The following is a 20305-nucleotide window of genomic DNA, read 5'->3' on the forward strand; positions in this document are numbered from 1 at the left end:
AATTTACTATACAGTACATAATATAATGGAACAGTTGTGATGGAAAAATAGTGTAATAATTACAATGTCAGTAATTTTACTTTTCTTTCAACTAGGTAGCAATCCGCCATGGAAAAGTATTGGAACTTAGGATTGGTGGATCTGTAGAGGCCCCTGAAATAGGCATTAATGTAGTAAGTATTTGGTGTCTTTTATTACAGTAATTATTAGTTCTAGGTAAGATTTGTATTGTTCAGTTTGGTGTCTCATGAGGGGGGAGGCAATGTAGGATTGGTGTGTGAGACGGGCCGTAGGGAGGAGCCCCTGAAAGCACACATCACAGCTTGCCTGTCCAACCAGCCACAGGAACTATCCACTTTCCTGGTACCCTCCCCAGAGTGCTTCTGGGGGCTCTAAATCTGAGGTAGGCTCCAGTCAGTGTGGATGCGCTATTTCAAAATAATTCTGATCTGTTTCGATGCTCTCCTGTACTGGGGACATGCTGTTTTGTGAGTTATTATTTCAATTTTACTTATTTTGAAATTATTTCCTAGTGTAGACATGCCTGGAATTGGATAGTCAGTTGGTAAATTGAGGCCAATGTTTTCTCTATTTTTGCATCAGTGTGCGAGATAAATTTTGTTATGTGCACTAAGGCATATGTACATGTGCACCAAGGCATATGTAAACGTGCACCACCAGTAGAAACACATGTTGCCAGCCATGAGAGGTTATGAATGCTCTGCTAATCAGCTCGGAAGCATTTGAATCTCTCCTGGGCAGCTGCTTTAACAGTCAGCTTACAGGGAACACTGGCTGAGATGCCAATTTATCGTAGGATAACTTATGGATCTCTGAATGCAGTATTTCAAAGTACTCACGAAGTAAACATATAACCTTACCATGCTCTTACATTGTTAGTTTTTTCTTAAACTCAACAGGAATCCTTTAAATTCAATGGTGTTTATGCTGGTTCCACCCAAGGAATTCCCTTTTTGCTTCAGAACAAAGGAGTAGCACGTGCCAAGGTGGAGTTTGATTTATCCAAGTACAAAGACTTTACATTGACCTTCCAAGACCAGTCGGGTACTTTCTTTTGTTATCTCAGAATTGTAATTAATAGAAAAATAGATAATAGTAAAAGAAATCTAAGCGGAAGTTTTTCTTGTATAATCTTACTTATTCAATGTTGTATAGAAAGTTTAAAAGGATAATGTAAAGTAGTTCCTATTTCTTAGCTTTTAATATAAATTAGTCCATGATCTATTTTTGTAAAATGACATGAATTTTACCTTGCCTGGACTACTTTTTATATTCAATATAAGAGTATCTTCTACAGAAACGATAGAAATGCTTTGGAGCAGGGGTGACGTGGGGGGGCGGGGGTCGGTCACAAGTGTGCCAATACCTCCAATTCTGTGGATGGGAAGGGCAAGGGGCTGCCCAGCAGCTGGTGGAGCTGGAGTCCCTGGGCATCTAGAGGAACTGGGGGGACCCTGGGGCCTGCAGTAGGGGTCTGGACCCCACATTCACTGGGAGCGGTGGGTGAAGTGGAACAGTGTAGTCTCAGCTCACTCTACTCCCCCTGGCTGTGTTGCTCTGTTTCTCACTGGTGAGTGTGGGTTATGGTTCCATCCCTCCTCCAGGGGGAAGGCCAAACTACAGGCTTTTGTCGACAGATACTGTCGACAAAGCTTCTGCCGACAAAGAGCGTCTAGACTACATTCAGTACTGTCGACAAAGCAAGCCGCTTTGTCGACATGACAGTGTGGACACAAAGGACAGTGTAGATGCAATAGCGCCTTCTGTTGACAGAACTCTGTCGACAAAAGGCATTATTCCTCGTAGAATGAGGTTTACAGCCATCGACAAAACTGCTGAGTTCTGTCAACGTTATGTCAACAGAACTCAGTGGCAATGTAGATGCAGGTTTAGTTTTGTCGACAGTACTGTAGTCTAGACACACCCCGAGCAACATGCTGGGAGAGCAGAGTGAGCTGGGGCCGCACTGCTCTGCTTCCCCTGCTGCTTCTGATGAATGCAAGAGGTGAGGGGCTCTAGAGAATTTACTGGATCAGAGAAGTTAATGCCGGCCCCTCTGCTGCCACTATTGTCCACAGCCACCCTTTCTCTTCCACCAAATGTTCCACCCATCTCCACTTCTCCCCCCTCTCTTCCTGAGCTTGAATGCTGCAAATTAACTGTTTGTGGCACTCTGGAAGCTCTGGAAGGGCAGGGGAAGAGTTGCTGAGTATGGGGCCCAACTTTTCCCTGTGAGTGCTCCAACCCACAGGGAAACCAGACCACAGATGTTGCCAGACGAGGGAAGTCTGAAATGTAGTACAGGTTGAATCTCTATTATTATTTTAAGCATCCATCTTGTATAACTTGCATCAGAACAAATAGCCTTCTACATTACTAGGGGACTGCACCCCCTGCTCGCTACACTTGCCAACTCCCTCCAACCTTCCAAAAACCCCAACTTCCACTGATGTGGCCCCCAACTGAAACACCTCACTCCCCTTGTGCTCCTGCCTCATGGTGTGAGGAGGGGCAGGGAGGACTAAGTTTCAAGGCCTCAGGTGAGATGAATTCTTCTGGGGTTCCAGGGTTAGTAGATTTTGCGTCCCTCGCTAGACTTGGGGGTGGGGCCAAAAATGAGAGATTAAGTGCGCAGGTCATGGCTGCCAACGAGTGGGATAGGGATGGGGGTGCAGGATCTTGGCAGGAGGTGGGGTGCAGGAGAGGGTGAGGGTGCAGCTTCTGGCGAGGATGGAGGGTGCAGGGGAAGGCTGGGAGCAAGGTGGCTGGGCAGGAGGGAGAGTCCAGGAGCAGGATTGGGGTATGGAGTCTGGCCAGAGGGAAGGGTGTAGGAGCAAGGGAGGATGGAGGAGCAGACTGGGGGTGGATAGGCTGGGGGCAGGGTGTCTGGTCAGGAGGGAGGGTGCAGGAGGGGCTGGAAGTGTGGGGTCTTGTTGGAGGGTGTGTGTGAGGGTGGTGGAGGTGTAGGGTGTTGGCTTGGGGGGTATGAGTGAGCCATTTGGGGGTGTGGAGTCTTGGATAGGCTGTGTGAGGGGGTGGGGGTGCAGGGTCTCAGCTTAGGGGGGTATGAGTGCGGGGGCTGGGAGTACAGTGTCTAGGCACAGCATTGAGTGAGTGGGCTGAGGATCGGGGTCTGGGCATGAGGGGAGGGGGACCACTTACTTGCTTTCATGTGGCTCCCAACACGGTGCCCCAGGCATCGCCTCCTGCTGCTCCTATTGTCCAGATTCTGAAGCAGTGGGAAAAGCCTCCAGGAAGCACGTCTCTGCGCTGCTGTTCCTCCAGTTGGGGAGGGGGAAGGAAAGCGGCAGCATGTGAAACCATTTCTGGCTCCGCTTCTTCCCCACAAGCCAGATCCAGTGGGAGCCCTTGGGGCTTCCTCATCCCCTTCTGCAGGAATCCAGTGCTGGCACTCCAACCTTGTGGGAGGTGCTGCAGGGCTGGAGGGCCAACAGGGACTCCCTGCTGTGGGGGCAGCGAGGGGAGTCTGAGTTGAAGCTGCAAAAGAATCATATTTGGTTCAGAAGGTGGGGCTTTCTTGACAGAGTGTGAGAGAATGTGATGATGTCATTTTGTTATCCATCAAGAAAAACTTTTTTATATAAATAGAGAGAAAAGTATAATAAACCCTTCAAGTCAATACTGCTCAAAATCAAAACCGAACTAAATCCTGCTGCCTATTTAGCTTATGATTTGTAAAATCATATCACTCAGAGCTCAGCAATTGCAGTTCTTCTTCGAGTGATGTCCCCGGGGGTGCTCCACTGTAGGTGTTGGGCTTGCCCCGGCGCCACAGAATGAAGACTTTTTTGCAGTAGTCGTACTCCGCTGGACCGTGCATGCACGGTGGCATCTTGCGGTGTTCGCGCCATTTTGAGTGCATGCGCGGTCCGACCCCGCCAGTTCCTCTCAACCACCTCAGGCTGCAGATGGAGTGAATTGCATCTCTCCAATCTTTTTCTCCTTCGCGTGAGATCCCCGCTTAAAGTTGTATATAAGTTCATTTTTCCTCTAATTCTTCCTTTTCCCGTCACTATCCTCCTAGTTAACATAAATAAATAAATAAATAAATTTAATACCTCAGAGTTGTTCCCTTCTCCTGTCCATACCTGTTTCATTTTTACGGTGTCTCCCTTAATGTACATAGTTCTGATAGTACAGTTTAGTTATACTTATTCAGTTAAAAAACAAACAAAAAAACCCCATTGACATTGAAAATGCCGTTGTCACCCGGATTTAAGAAATGCAACACTTTCCGCGAGGCAATGCCAGCCTCCAATGGGCACTCCTTGTGTATCCGATGTTTGAAAGAAGCCCATGTTCCACAAAAATGCCCACATTGCTTGAAGTTGACCGCAAGGGCCAGAAGAGATAGGGAATGAGACTAGATCTTTACCTACTATCCCGCACTCCAGAGTCAGCAAGGGAGACAAGCCTGGTACTTCAGGCACTGAGAAACCGTGTTCAAAACTCCCGCAGTATCAAAGCCAAAGAAACTGGCACAAGTGGCACTGCCGGCAGCACTGAGAGTTGCTTTGGCTCCACCCCCTACCAAACCTCCAGCACTGACGGACATCTCGGTATCGAGTGCATCGTTAGCACCGACAGTAACATTGTCGGCACCGGCAGGCACTGCCAGCACCGATTTCTCATTCCGGTGGCACCGGCGCTAGTGCCTTGGCACCGAGCACTCCCCGCCACCAAAGCCGTTCCCCATCAATAATATTCTCACCGTCACCATCTCCACTGGCACCGCGATCCCCAAGACCATACCGTGATCACTGGCACCGGTCACCATATTCTCCACACCAGTGTCTACCATCTCCCTTTCTGGCATCCTACAGGGACCATCAACATCATCAGTACCAGCAATTTTCGACTTTTCCAGCTTCCTCCAGACGCTCATACACCCGTTTCCGATCTCCACGTTCTCCTCATATTCATCACTGGGAATATACCCACAGGTGCTCACCACTGGACAGCCTTTATCGACGCGATGACCGGTACCGTGATTCACGTAGTAGGTTCTCATACCACTATAGATTGAGATTGCATGGTAGATCATGTTGTGACTGCCTGTCTTCTAGGCACTCACCGGCTCCGGCCCCTCCTACCCCAATGGGACAACCAACGTCCCAACCTCAACTGCCATTAGAGCCAGAGGGCACCCACCCTGCCACGGAGGATCACCCACCAGAGTTGTTTCCTACCGATCAATCTTCCTCACCAGATGAAGCCGTGACAAACAACCAGAAACACTTACCTGTCAAAATGGTGCCGATTCATCTCCTGGTGCTCCACACACCACGAACTCCCGAAATCGACCCCTCTGCATGTGGTTCTCAATTATTTACTCCACCTAAAACACACAGGGTTGTCACTGGCATTCTTCAGGGTCCACCTAGCGGCAATCTCGGCCTTCAGATAGCCCATTGATGGTTCCTCCCTCTTTGCCCATCCAACCACGAAAAGATTCATTAAAGGTCTTCTGAACTTAAGCCCTCCCTGCAAGCCTACTCCCCCCCATGGAGCTTAGACATCGTATTTGAGGCTTTAGCTGCTCCACCTTTTGAACCACTCGCTACTATACCGCTTCAAACATTGACCATGAAGTTGGTCTTTCTTCTTGCAATTATGTCGGCACTCAGAGTTGGGGAATTTGCATCTCTTATGGCAACACCTCTGTATACCATTTTCAATAAGGACAGTATAGTCTTAAGACTTCACCCAGCCTTTATCCTGAAGGTATCATCAAGTTTTCATGTGAATGAACCAGTTGTCCTCCCATCTTTTCACCCGAAACCGCATACTGCCCCACGAGAAGCGGCTTTACATATGCTTGACTTTCGGAGAACTTTGGCCTTTTACGTGGATCGCACAAAATCTTTCAGAAAAACTGACCGATTGATTGTGTCCCTGGTTGGGAGCTCAAAGGGACATCCAATATCCTCCTAGCGAATTTCCAAACTCATAACCAGCTGTATAACCGAGGCCTATGCCTGAAGGCATATTCCGCTCCTGATACAGCCTCGAGCCCATTCTACAAGGGCAGTGGCAACTTCAACGGCCTTTCTCAAGGGTGTCCCCTTGAAGGACATATGCAGAGCCACAACCTGGTCCTCTCATGACACCTTTATAAAACATTATGCCATACACCAGGAGAGGCACTCAGATACTACGGAGGCATCAGCAGTGCTCTCTTCAGCAGATAAATAGGGACTCCATTTTCCCCTCCTACCTGCTCGATGGAATACTGCTGTTTAGTCACCTAACGTATGTCTAGACTACATGGCTCCATTGATGGAGCCATGTAAAATAGTTTACTCAGCATAGTCAAAGAAGCGGGGATTTAAATAATCCCTGCTTCACTAAATAAAAATGGTCGCTGCACTGTGCCAACAATCGGCTGATCTGGCACAGCGCGGCAGTCTAAATGCAGCGCGGTTGACAAAGGAAGCCTTTGTTGATTGCTCCAGTAAACCTTGTTTCAAGGAGCCTTTACTGGAGTGGTTGACAAAGGCTTCTTTTGTCGACCGTGCCGCGTCTAGAGTGCCGCGCTGTGCTGGATCAGCTGATTGTCGGCAAAGAGCGGCGGCCATTTTTATTTAATGAAGTGGGGATTATTTAAATCCCCGCTTCATTGACTATGCTGAGTAAACTACTTTACATGGCTCTGTCGACGGAGCTATGTAGTCTAGATGTACCCCACAGTGGAGCACCCACGGGGACATCACTCGAAGAAGAAAGCGAAGTTACTCACCTCGGTGCAGTAACTGTCATTCGTCAAGATGTGTGTCCCCATGGGTGCTTCACTTCCCACCCTCCTCCCCGCTTTGGAGTCCATTTTTCCTTTATGCCTTTCAGATTCCAAGGTGGCCTCGAGGAACTGGCGAGGGCCAGACCGCGCATGCATTCAAAGTGGTGCGAACACCGTGAGATGCCACTGTGCATGCGCGGTCCGGCCGGGTGCTGCTACTGAAAAAAAGTCTCCATTCTGCGGCGTCAGGGTAAGCCCAGCACCTACAGTGGAGCACCCACGGGGACACACATCTCGAAGAACGACAGTTACTGCACTAAGGTGAGTAACTTCGCTTTTCTTTGCACTAACCACCAGCTCTTTGGCTTATGGTTGTTTATCCCAGTGGCGGTTTGTGTGTTGAGGAAATTAGCAGTGTATTTCCATCTGACTTTATTGCTCAGCATTTGCAGTCTTCTCCCAACTGCTAGAATGTCAGGGGCTGAGGAGGAAGTATTTGCCTCTTTGTCCTGTAACTGTCAGTCTCCAGGCTTCCTGCTCAGCACTTTTTGTTGCAGTCTGTACTGTTCCATTGATTTAAAACCCTGCTAAGGTCTCGGTCAATATAACTGTTTGATGCATGTGGTGAAATGTTTTACCAGTCAGAGGGGAAAAATCATGAGTATTAATTCCTCTGGGAGATTGCTTGGGTTTTGAAGTTGATCAAAAAGCTCCCCAAACAAGGTTAAGAGATTATCTGCATTGCCCAGTGTGAGTTGCTGATAAAGAGGTGACTGAAGCTGATGATACTCTCAATAGTCCAGCTAATGCAAGGGACTGGGAGTCTGTTCTCCCTTGGAAGCATGTAAGAAGAATACAATCACAGGGCTACAGCGCTTAATTTTTGCTGGGTCTGAGTCCCCACACATCTTGGCTTGGCAAGTCACTTTCTGTGCCAACCTAAGAATATATGAGGTGGGGAGAGGAACAACAACGACAGGTATTCTCTGACTTCAGGTTAGTTTCCCCATATTGGCACAGGCGGTGGGGTCCAAGGGCTAAGGGTAAGGAGTGAGTGCAGGAGTTAGGGGCATAAGAGGGCTTTCCAGGCTTCCCAGCCAGTGCTTACTTTATGCCAGAGCTAAGCCTTGACACCTTTTTCAATATAAGTTTAGTACTGCAGAGATATCTACCTGCCCTGAATTGTGTTGTTATATGTCACCTTTGGGACAGCTGACTTTCTCTGAAATGTTGCTGGGTAAAAAACATTAAACCAGGCAATTTCTGGCTTATATGAAGTATAGTTATCCTTAATTGTGTGACTAAAGACAGCGAAGGCTCTCTTGGAGGATGCACTGTGTAACACTTTGTGCCTGAAGCCAACACCCTGGCTGTGGCCCTTCACACAGCCTCTTTCTCTTTACAGGAGGCAGGGTGCACAGCTTGCTAAACCATACTCATCACAGGCAAAAGTGAAAGCCACTCTATAGTTCTGGACTCCCTTCTCAGAGCAGTCTCTGTGTTGGTGCTGAGGAAGTTTGTTTTTACTTCTAATCTGGCAGCTTCTTCCCTGGGCCACTTACCCAAACAACTCCTCCCAGTGCCTCCCCCGGTACCTGCGAGTGAGTGTGAGTGTACATGCACATCCTCCTTCTGGTCCATCACTCCTTGTCTTTCTCCTCTCCTTATCTTGGGGGGGGGGGCAGGGGGAGAACCTTTTAAAGCAGCCCCACCAGCTTTAATTGGCTGTAGGTGTTTAATTAGCTTACTTCTTCCGGCAAGCCATTAACTAGCCTCAGGTGTCCACCTGCCTTCATTTTGTGGCAGCAGTCTCTAGGAATTCATTCAGGGAAGAGAAAGCTATACCTGTTTCTCTTCTGGTTTGGAGGCTTCTGGTTTGGAGTCTGTTACACTTATGAGGTATCATTCTAAAAGTCTTGTTCTGTTAAACATTAGTGCCTCGGATTGTATGTGCTATGAAGTTTGCTAGGTATATTGTACTGAAACATGTTGTGAGGTTGAGTACATCCACATGCCACTTTTCAGGTACAATAATAAAAGGCCAAACAATGTTGATGGCTTATGGAGGAAATGCACACAAGCACAAGGATTATCTCAGGAACTATGTACAATAGAAACATTTCAGAGATAGCATTTCACAATGGGAATTTTTTGACCCAAGTCACAGCAAAAGAGCTTTCCAGCATGTTGGAAGAAGATATAAAGGGGGGAAGTGACACCATGACTGTACTTCACTGTTCCTTACAACAACATACCTGAAAGTACAGGAGGAAAAGAGGGAAATAGTAGGGGAAGAGAGGAGAGGAGAAGTGTTGTCCCCAGGCAGGAAAGAAAGAAGCCTCTGGAAGTAGGATTTCAGAGATGGAGAAGCAGCTGTTTGCAGCTCATAACCTATGTGGCTGATTACCTGACTTTAAGATTCTATACAGAGGCTCAGGAAATATACAGAATAAGTGGTGGTAAAAGATCAGGACAGGGAGCAAAACCCCCCATGCTGCTTTCACAGCATTTTAAGCTGCCACACAATTTAGGAAAATTATCCTGGCTTATTGCAGTATCATGTCTGTTGGAGAGAGAGGCAGCTGTTTCTGCACAATAAATCAACATGAGGGATTTAATGTAGGATCCAGAGAGGGGAAGGCAGCTTCATAGACTGAACTGCAGATAGCTGCTTCCCTAACTTTGAGATCCTATATTTAGAGACCTACACAGGTAGAAAATTTATATCTGTATCTGGTCCACAATCTGAAAAATGGTCTGTGGATGTAAATATCCATGGGTATAAAGTGGATATCCATGGATTTTCATGGCTGTACTGTGCTGCTGCCCTTTGAAAAGAGTATGTGTCTTCCATTTTTAATAGAGTGGATTGCAGATTGTTGGGTTAGAGAGGGTTTAGGAATTTGTCCCATGAAATTATGGGATAGTTCTGAATGACACCGAGTCAAATGGGGCTGTATCTACACTGCAAAATAATAGCTCTTGGATCTTGGATCTCATCTTGAATTGATGTTGGACCCCTAGCCCTGTGGTGTCATGGGACCCTAGGTCTGGGCATGGGTAAATGCAATTGCAGTGTAGTTGCATGGTGGGGGAGGAGGAATTAGGCTTGAGCCTGGATTTATGCTTTAGTTTATGTAGACATATCCTCAGTATAGGCAGGGGCAGCCCATGGATGTAGGCAACCTCTGCAGTTGCTTAGGGCGCCGCGTTAAACACGGCGCCCAATGATGATGTCATGCCATTGAGGGCTATGGAGGCAGGGTCGCCGATTGCGCATTCCTCCTAGGGCGCCAGTTGCTGGCAGCTCTCCTCGAGCCGCTCCTGAGTATAGATACTCACTATAGCAACTGGAGGGGTTCTTCCGTCACTGTAGTTAGTCCACCTCAGGTAGAGGTGGTAGCTTAGGTTGACTGTAGAATCCTTATGTTGGCCTACTGGGAGTTAGGCTGGCTTAACTATGTAGCTCAGAGGTTGGATTTTTCATGCCCTTTAGTGACATAGCTGGATCGATCTAACTTTTTAATGTGGATCTGGCCTCAGAATCCTTCTGGGGGAAAAAAAAAGCAATTGGTTAACATTATGACAATGAAAAAAAGAGTTAGAAACACCAGTGATAATAGCCCAATCACAACAGCAGCAGGATATCTATTTTTTTCATTTTTTTTTCATTTTTACATATAAATTTTAATAGGCTTGTTGGGGAACTCTTCCTTCTTCTGCAATCCAGGAACTCAGAGTATGTCTACATTGCAGAGTTTTTCCATCAAAACAGCCATTTTTTCTGGGAAAACTACCCTTATATCCACACTGCAATTGCATTCTTTTGACAGAAAGTCAAAAGAATGCAGGGGGTTTCCTGACAGCTGTAAACCTCTTTCTACGAGGAAGAAGAGGAAGAAGCCTTTTTCCAGAAGAGCTCTTTTGGAAAAACATGTGTGTGGATAGGAAAGAAGTGTGTTTTTTGTTTGTTTGTTTGAAAGAAGAGGCCTCCAGGAAAAAGCACACGTCCCCTAGTGGCCACTCTGTCCATAGTAATCACAACTTAAATGCGAGATAGTGTCCAATAAATGTGGACACTATCTTTCAAAAAAGCAGATTGCTTTTTTGATGCACTTTTGCTGTGTGGACGCTCTCTTTCAAAAGAAGTTTTTTCAGAAGATCTCTTCTGAAAAAGTTTCTTCCGAAAGAAGCCTGTAGTCTAGATGTAGCCTCAATGGTGGAAGTTCTAGAGATTCACGTGTAAACAACCGGCATGTGAATGGGATATGTCATGCATTGACTCTCGTACCATTAATTCAGAGTGTAGTTTAGAAACCCTTTGAGCTAAGGTAAGACTCTGTTGTGTTATCTTCAGTAGCACAGAATGAACATAAATATTCTTGTAGGTTCATTATTTTAGTAAGTATTTTTTCCTGGAGCAATCTTTTTAAAATGAAAATTGAAGATAAAAGACATGATTCTCAGAGGTACTAGCACACCCGATCCTGATGATGTAAATGGAAGCTGTTGATGACCAGCACTTCTCAGGGTTAGATTGTATCTTACCACTAAGAAATAGTGAATTGAGCCATAATACATCACCAAGAAAATTATATCCGCCCTATATTGGAAATCATTTTGTAGTATAGTTGCTTTTACAAATGTTTGACATATACTATTGTAACACTTAATTATCTCTGTATTTTGTCTCACAGTGGTTGATTATTATCCTTGGAGGCCATATTTATATTCTGTGGAGTTAGAAGGGAAGTCGACATTGCAATGTTCATTGTATTTCACGCCAACAGAAGTAAGTTTTATAGAACAGCAGTAATGATAATAACTTTAAATGATGCATTTAATACATTTTCTAAGATCTGAGAAAATAGACATCCTGCATATTTTGGGTAAAAAGAGTACTTAGTAGTTAAAACCAGCAAATATTTAAATAATAATGGCCTTGGAAGAGTCTTGAAAAAATAATCTTGTTCTTAAGGAAATAAATTCTGAAGTCCTATATAACTGTTACTTTTTACTTTGTCCTTCAGAGTCATATAATAAGTTTAAATTTATTGCTTCAAGCCCTTTGTACATATTTTGGGTTTTTGGTTTCTGCTGATGGTGCACATTTGTACAGTCCCGCAGTATTAACAAATTTATTAGGCATAAACATTCATGAAAGACAGCTCACTTTTTCAGATGCTTGAAGGGGGAAAAAAAGGGAGTGTGACATCAGTGCTGTTTAAATCAGAGCAGATGTGGCTCCCCTCCAACAGTGGTAAATAAGTTGTATTCCAGCAGTTAGACCCCACTAGGGACTTAGCTCTGGGAAGAGGCATGCCTCACTCCCCTGGCTTTTAAAGTATGCTTTAACTGCGTCAGGCCTATGCCAGTTAGCAACCCTCATGTTGTTTGCTTTCACTACTTCTGAGAAGCCCACATCTTCGAGAAGTGTCAGATGTGCAGACCTTTTTGTCCCTTGACAATAAAAGGCAGGGTCATCCTGTTAAAGGCCCTACTCATAGAGTTCACTCTTGTTCCCCAAGACCAGTGCTCGGCTCGGCAGCGAGCACCAGTGCCTTGGTGCAGAATACTCCCCCGGCCCTGTCAATCTAGCACCAGGCATCTTCAGTGGTTCCATCCAAGAGGTCCAAAAAAGTGGGCAAGGACACCTTTCCTTGTAAATTGAAGACAAAGTACACAAGGCAGCACACGGGAGAATATGAACCTGACAAGACACCAGTCCAGGTGGAACAGGACAGCTCTCCTTTTTCCCCGCTGTCCACCATGAGTATCCAAGTTCCCTCAATCCTGAAGGCATTTCAGATGACTCAGGACTATGAGTTGGCACTGCCTGGGCCTCTACATAGAGGGAAGTCATTGTGTCTGGTGCTCTTGCTTTCCTACTCAGGTGGAGAAGAGAGCCCTCCCATTGCCCCGTATGGTCTGTGAGGGAGATATCAGTAGGTCTGAACCATTATCAATGCATGGTACTTCCCTTTGGACTGGCCATGACCCCAAGGGTGCTTACAAAGTGCATGTTGGTGGCAGTGGCTTATCTGAGGTGCCAGGGCATCCAGGTCTATAGCTATCTCGACAGCTGACAGCTCGGAAGCCAAGATTCAGGAGGGTGTCACTCTTCTGCTGAGCATGTGTTAGAGGTTGTGGCTCCTGGTAAATGACAAAAAGTCGATGTTAGCACCAGTTCAGAGGTTCATGTTCATTGGTGCAGTGCTGGACTTGACCATAGCTTGAGCATCACTTCCTTGAGGCCTTGATGATCCTTATAGCACAAGTCTCCATAGTGCTGCTGACCATGGCCAGGGGCTACTTTTGCATCCTTGGACACATGGCAGCATACACACACATGGTGCACCTCACCAGGCTCATGAAGCTGTGGGTGGCCTCGATGTAATCTCCTGTAAGACACCCCAGAAAATCCAGGACTGGGTGCTTACCATTTTGCATCAGGTCCTTCCCTTAGGTGGTAGTCTGTGCTGGAGAATGTCATGTCAGGCATACCCTTCCAGTTGGCTTAACACTCCATAAAACTGGTATCCGACCCTTTGGATCATGGATGGGGCACCCATCTTGGCATGTTCCAGATGCAGAGAGAGTGGTCTCTGGATGAATCAGACCTCCATATAAATATCAAGGAGCTTATGGTTGTTCATAGGGCGAGTAAAATGTTCCTCCCTTACCAGTCAGGTCCGAGTCCTCACAGACAACATGGCCATGATGTTCTACATCAGCACGCAGGGAGGGGCCTGCTCTGTGCCTACTCATTGCCCTACCAGCCTGCTGCCCTGCCAGCCTGCTGGACATATGTATGTTGCTGGACCAGAGAGTCCTAGTTTACAGAGGTTCAACCTGTACTGACTTTTTACTAGTGCTTTTTATGTAGCCTGTTAAGGTAGGCAAGTTATTTAGATGAGTTGATGTATCCCCTGGAAGACCTCTGTGTACCCAGTTTAAGAACCATTGCTCTAAGGCATGATTCCTGATCCCATGATTTCTTCATCCACTGAAGACAGAGTCCCTTAGGCCATTATTTTTCTGATGGGGGTGGTGGTAAGGAAGCCAAACATCTCTTCCCAGAGTGCTTCATCATTAAATAATTAAAAATCAAAATATAAAAAAACATACCCAAAGGAGGAATTGAATGTGCAACCCATCACTATTCCTAGCACCACAGTTTTGCCGTACTATTTTTTTCCCTGTGGCAAATCCTAGGGTAGATTAAAAAGTAGAAGTGCCGACACTGGCGTTGCTAGATGGTGCAGTGATAAACTTAGTGCATATCGCAGAGATTTATGCTAGTGGCTAAAAGACCTATGAACATAAAGCTACTGTAAGTTATTTTCTGTATTTAATTAATTGTAATATTCAATTACAGTTGTCACATGAATTGTTGCTTGGTATTACCGAAAAGTAATTTTTAATATTTGTTCATACTGTAATGTTGCTTTATTACAGCTATTGCCCAGCAATTGATATAATTTGTGATGTTAACAATAGGAGTATCTAACTTCAGAGAGTCTTCAGCAGTTTTCATTCTGTTTTAAAATGGTCTAGTAGTTGAAAGAAAATCTTATAATATTCAATTAAACCTCTTGTTTAATTATTTCATTTTTAAATTGATACACCATTGTTAAATATCAGAGTTAAAGGTTATAGTCTCCTCCGTAGGAATGTCACATCTCATGTCAAAAGTATGACATTTAAGAAAGAGAGATACATCTACTGTTAGTGTGCTCTGTGCTGTACATGACATAAATAAGCACAACCCCCAAATCCCTTATTCACATAGGTGGTTGTATTGAATCCATTGTGGATATGCATGGAAAAAGGATTTTTCATTAATAAATAGTGCTGGATAGGAAATGGTTTGGGTATTTTTAAAGGAAAGTTTTAAAAAAACAGTTTTGGTTTTTGATTAGAAGGTTTTTAGTCAGTTTTTCAAAGAAAAATCAAAATTTCCCATGTAGATCAGAGGCTTTAAGCCAAAAAAATTATCTAGTTCAAAAGCCCAATTTTCTGTCAAAAAACAATTTACATGGAAAATTCTTGATCATCATCTCTAATAAGTAAAGATTTACAAAGTCAGGTGTTGTATGATGATCATAAATACAAATAGTAGATACAATTTCAGGTTTCACAAATTATTTATGTTTAAGAGAGCTGTCTGCACTTTTTTGTCACCTTTTAAATGATAGAGCATGTTTGAAAAATGATGCTCAAGACTGGAATTAATAGGGGTATTACAATTATTTTTATAGAAACAAAATTATAGAATAGTGAACATAATCAGTGTGTAATTTATAATGATGTCATAAGGAAACTAACAAAGGGAACCTGGGGTTTATAAACAGTTACCAGGTGCCTCTTTCATGAGCTGAGTTTTTTTTATTTTATTTTAATGTATTCTTTTTCAATGTATCTCCATTTTATTTCTCCCCCCCCATGTATACACTTTCTCAATCATTCTGGGTAATCATGCTAAGCCATGAGAGCAGCTAATTTCCAGTGAGTATATTATTGTCTACCTGGCAGGGGGCAGCTTACTCATTTACAAAGCAAGGCGTGCTACACTATGCTTAAAATTTACAACCCTGTGGTGGCTGCACACTGATAGTTAATGTAATAGCTGATAGCTGGCAACAGTAGCACTGCCTAATGTTAAATGGAGACAGCTTTGAAAACTATTCTTGTTGCCCAGTATGGCAGAACCGAAGGCAGCATCTGGAAGTGTATATACCTCCCTAGCATGCTTTAGCTTTTCTTTAATTTAATTCATTGAATCTAAAAGTGGTTTTTAAAGTTACAGACTAACACAGCTACCCCTTGGAGTCATTTAAAGTAAAATACTAATAAGAAAGTATATTTCCATGAAGAAAATAGATCCAAATCCAGTATCTCTTTCCAAACAGAATTTATTCAGTCTTAAGATCCTTATTAACCCTTTAACATTCAGAATGAATATATTTTTTTTGGCTTTGCTCTGTTCTCTCCTCTCCCCACCTGCCTTTTCTACAACTCTCTCACTCTTAAGAGCTCTAATATGCTCTTTCCTTCCAACTATCCCCCGGGTCAAAACCAACTTTGACCTGCTTCTCAACTGCCAATTCCTTACTCTGTTTCTCTTCTTGAGTATCTGTTCCCATGACCTAATGGTCACTTGTGGGTGGGTATCTGCTTCTATCCAACTTGTCTTCCAGGATGTGTCTACACTGCAGCCGTAGCTTATATTGTTTCAATCTTATTTCAATGTTATATTGAAATAAAGCGCTATTCTGAAACGTCCCTTAATCCTTGTGCAATGAGGTTTACAGGGTTGTCGTAATAGTAAGCCCATTATATTTTGATATAACGGGCTTTCTCCTAAGATGTGGAGTAGCTGTTGGTATCCCAAAATAGTTCCGCTGTGTAGACATAGCCCCAATTGTCAGAAGGCTTCTTTTCCAGTGGAGATGCATCCTTCAACTTTTGTCTACTTCTGCCAGAACTGCAATAAACCCTTTCTGCTCTTGTTGTAGACATAATTTCCTACAGAAATGACTTCCGAATACAACAAATACAACTTGCAGTTTAAGATTTACATTGTTCCTAAGAAACTAGACATGAGAAATACCATACTTTAAAAAAACAACTACTGAACTATTCACAGGTTGTTTTTTTTCTAGTTGAGTTGACCAAGGTTACAAACAGGGTCGGAGTAATGCAAAATCCATGTATCCCACATTTCAGTTCTTTTACTATGTGAAGAAAAATAAAGCAAGATTTTATGCAGCTTTTAAAAACCTTGAATGCAATTAGTGGTTGCTCTAGCTAATAATAAGCTTGGTGAAGGATTCCTACCTGCCCCCAAAAGCCCCTAACCAACAAACAAATAAAAAAATAAAACAACAGTGTTTGTCTCAACAAATCATATGACCATTAGCAGAACTTTAGTAAATATGGTTGTGTGAGAGTCCAAACACAGACATTTAAAATTATTTATTTTTTGGGCCTACAAAAACAATGTAATTAATTAGTGCTTCTGTGATTAGATATCCTAAATAGAATCAAACAATATTAGTACTTTATGACAAAGGATTGCTAGAATGATGACCAAAGAGGTTCTGCTACACGGATTACATGCTATTCCAACTTCTTATAGGGGTTTACAGTCCCCAAGACTTTCAATTTCGTTTGAAAGATTTGGATTTTTGAGTTTAATGGGAACTGGTGCAGACCCTGCCATGAGAAAAAGCAGCATATATCATTAAAAAGACACAAGCCAAGGACACCTTTTCAATATAATATCTGTATATACCCTGTCACATCTAAAAAATTCACCCTTTTTTCTCCATTTCAGTATGTTTTTATATGGTTTCCCTCATAAGTGATGATTGAGTTGTATATTATATGTTGCATTACTCAAGATGAGTTATTTTTTCAAAATTTACCATGTTAGACTGTGTAGCCATTTGGGGATGGTGATTTTTTGCTTGGTAGCTTATGTGAGCTGCTGAGGCACAATGGGACTAAATTTTGTGGCAGCAACACATAAATTACATAGCAATATTATTTTATTATACTATTGTGAAATACTCTTTATACTTACCATCACTCCTACTTATGGACATGCAACTTTGACCTTACATTGACAATAGCTAATGTATTTTACATCAGTGACTATTTTTCACAGTGATTATTTTTTGAAACAAAAGACAGGACTATGTAGTAATTTAAAGACTAACAAGATGGTTTGAAAGCTCATCACCTAATAAACCATCTTGTTAGTCTTTAAAGTGCTGCATAGTCCTGTCTTTTGTTTCAGCTAGATCAGACTAACACGGCTGCATCTCTATCATTATTTTGGCTGCATCTCTATCATTTTTTTTGAGGATGTGTTTTCCACTGGCCTCCCCAGACAGTCCAGCTCTGCTTATAGATCTTCAGCTTCTGCAGACAGGCTGTTTAGACAGCACAGTGAACCTCATTCCATTGTGCCAAGAATGGGGAGTGTGTTTAAAAAGCGGCTCCCCAGGCAGACTAGCTCCCGCCAACCAGCCCACGCTGCTATCTCGAATACAGAGACAGCATCATGGCATGGCAGCAGCCTCTGTCTGCGGGGGACCCAAGCTTCCCGTGGACAGAGGCTGCTCTGGCATCCCACGGTGTAGCCTCTGTTTGTGTTGGGTCTGGGTTTGGGGAGCTGATACAGAGGCAGCAGCGCAAGGTGGCAGGGTGCTCTGGGGAGTGGGGCTGGGAGCGCACTGGCTGCTGATCCCAACCCGGGAGTGGGGGAGGGGAGAGGGGGAGAAGCATTTCAGTAACCTTGTAATCACTAAGAATTGTTGCGATTACATGATTACTAAAATAAACAATTTCTAACATCCCTAATACAAACACATAGAAAGCTTATCATTTCATTAATAGAAAATGACATGCACAAATTTTGTTGTCCCAAATGGAGCTTCCCAAACACTTCCATCCAAATCCACACTAGTTCAGATGAAACAAATGAACCAAATTTATTAAATACAGAAAGATAGTTTTTAAGTGATTACAAGTAACAAGGCATACATGTTAAGAGTTGGTTACAAAGAAATAGAAGCTAAAATGCAATCTAATATCTAATTTAACAAGCTAAGTGAGTTCAAAGCAAAATGTCTCTCTCATCATATGATTTTTTGTAAAAGCGACAAGGAGTTCTGTAGCACCTAATAGACTAACAGATGTATAGGAGCATAAGCTTTCGTGGGCAAAGATCCACTTTGTCAGATGCATGTAGTGGAAATTTCCAGAGGCAGATATAAATATGCAGGCAAGAATCAGGCTAGAGATAACGAGGTAAATTCAGTCAGGGAGGATGATGCCCACTTCTAGCAGCTGATCTGGAGGTGTGAGCACCAAGAGAGGAGAAATTGCTTTTGTAATTGGCTAGCCATTCACAGTCTTTGTTTAATCCTGAGCTGATGGTGTCAAATTTGCAGATGAACTGCAGCTCAGCAGTTTCTCTCTGAAGTCTGGTCCTGAAGATTTTTTGCTGCAGGATGTCTACCTTTAAATCTGCTATTGTGTGTCCAGGGAGATTGAAGTATTCTCCTACAGGTTTTTGTATATTGTCATTCCTAATATCTGATTTGTGTCTATTTATTCTTTTGTGTTGGGACTGTCCAGTTTGGCCAATGTATATAGCAGAGGGACATTGCTGGCACATCTTGTGCAGGTAAATGAGCCAGTGATGGTGTGGCTGATCTGGTTAGGTCCTGTGATGGTGTTGCTGGTGTAGATATGTGGGCAGAGTTGGCACCAAGGTTTGTTGCAGGGATTGGTTCCTGAGTTAGAGTTACTGTGATGTGGTGTATAGTTGCTAGTGAGAATATGCTTCAAGTTGGCGGGCTGGCTGTGGGCTGTGGGCTTGGCCTGCCTTCCAAGGCCTGTGAAAGTGAGGGATTGTTGTCCAGGATGGATTTCAGATCACTGATGATGCATTGGAGAGGTTTTAGCTGAGGACTGTAGGTGATGGCCAGTGGTGTTCTGTTGGTTTCTTTTTTGGGCTTGTCCCGCAGCAGGAGGCTTCTGGGTACACATCTGGCTCTGTTGATCTGTTTCCTTACTTCCTCGTGTGGGTATCATAGTTTCAAGAATGCTTGTTGAAGATCTTGTAGGTGTTGGTCTCTGTCTGAGGGGTTGGAGCAAATGCGGTTGTACCTCAGTGCTTGGCTGTAGACAATGGATCGTGTGGTGTGTCCGGGATGGAAGCTGGAGGCATGAAGGTAGGCATAGCGGTCAGTAGGTTTTCGGTATAAAGTGGTGTTTATGTGACCGTCACTTATTTGTACCGTGGTGTCCAGGAAGTGAACCTCCTGTGTAGACTGGTCCAGGCTGAGGTTGATGGTAGGGTGGAAGCTGTTGAAATTGTGGGGGAATTCTTCCAGAGTTTCCTTCCCATGGGTCCAGATGATGAAGTTGTCATCAATGTAGCATAGATCGAGAAGGGGTGTGAGTGGACAAGAGCTGAGGAAGCATTATTCCAGGTCAGCCATAAAAATGTTGACATATTGTGGGGCCATATGGGTGCCCATAGTGGTGCCACTGGTCTGGAGGTATATATTGTTGCCAAATTTGAAATAATTGTGTGTGAGGATAAAGTCACAGACTCAGCCACCACTTGTGCTGTGGCATCATCAGGGATACTGTTCCTGATAGTTTGTATTCCATCTGTGTGTGGGATGTTTGTGTAAAGAGCCTCTATATCCATGGTGGCTAGGATGGTGTTTTCACCAATGCATTGTAGTTTTCTCAGGAAATCAGTGGTGTCACGGAGATAGCTGGGAGTGCTGGTGGCGTAGGGTCTGAGTAGAGAATCTGCATATTCAGACAGTCCTTCAGTGAGAGTGCCAATGCCTGAGATGATGGGGTATCCAGGATTTCCAGGTTTGTGGATCTTGGGTAGTTTATAGAATAACACCGGTCAGGGCTCCAAGGGTATGTTTATTTATTCCTGTGCTTGTGTAGGGAGTGTCCTGAGCAGATGGTGCAGTTTCTTAGTGT

The 20305-nt window shown here is 44.0% G+C and overlaps 1 protein-coding gene across 1 annotated transcript in view; it reads left to right on the forward strand.

The window, feature by feature from the left end:
- Positions 1-20305, forward strand: part of CFAP47 (cilia and flagella associated protein 47) — a 651639-nt gene that overhangs the window by 76411 nt on the left and 554923 nt on the right. The window contains exons 19-21 of the mRNA XM_075913261.2: positions 96-173; positions 921-1065; positions 11476-11570. Of these exons, the coding sequence (XP_075769376.2) occupies positions 96-173; positions 921-1065; positions 11476-11570 (318 nt within the window). The remainder of the gene's footprint in view (positions 1-95; positions 174-920; positions 1066-11475; positions 11571-20305) is intronic.

Source organism: Pelodiscus sinensis, chromosome 1 (genome assembly GCF_052426305.1).
Source record: "Pelodiscus sinensis isolate ZL-2025 chromosome 1, ASM5242630v1, whole genome shotgun sequence".
Taxonomy (NCBI): domain Eukaryota; kingdom Metazoa; phylum Chordata; order Testudines; family Trionychidae; genus Pelodiscus; species Pelodiscus sinensis.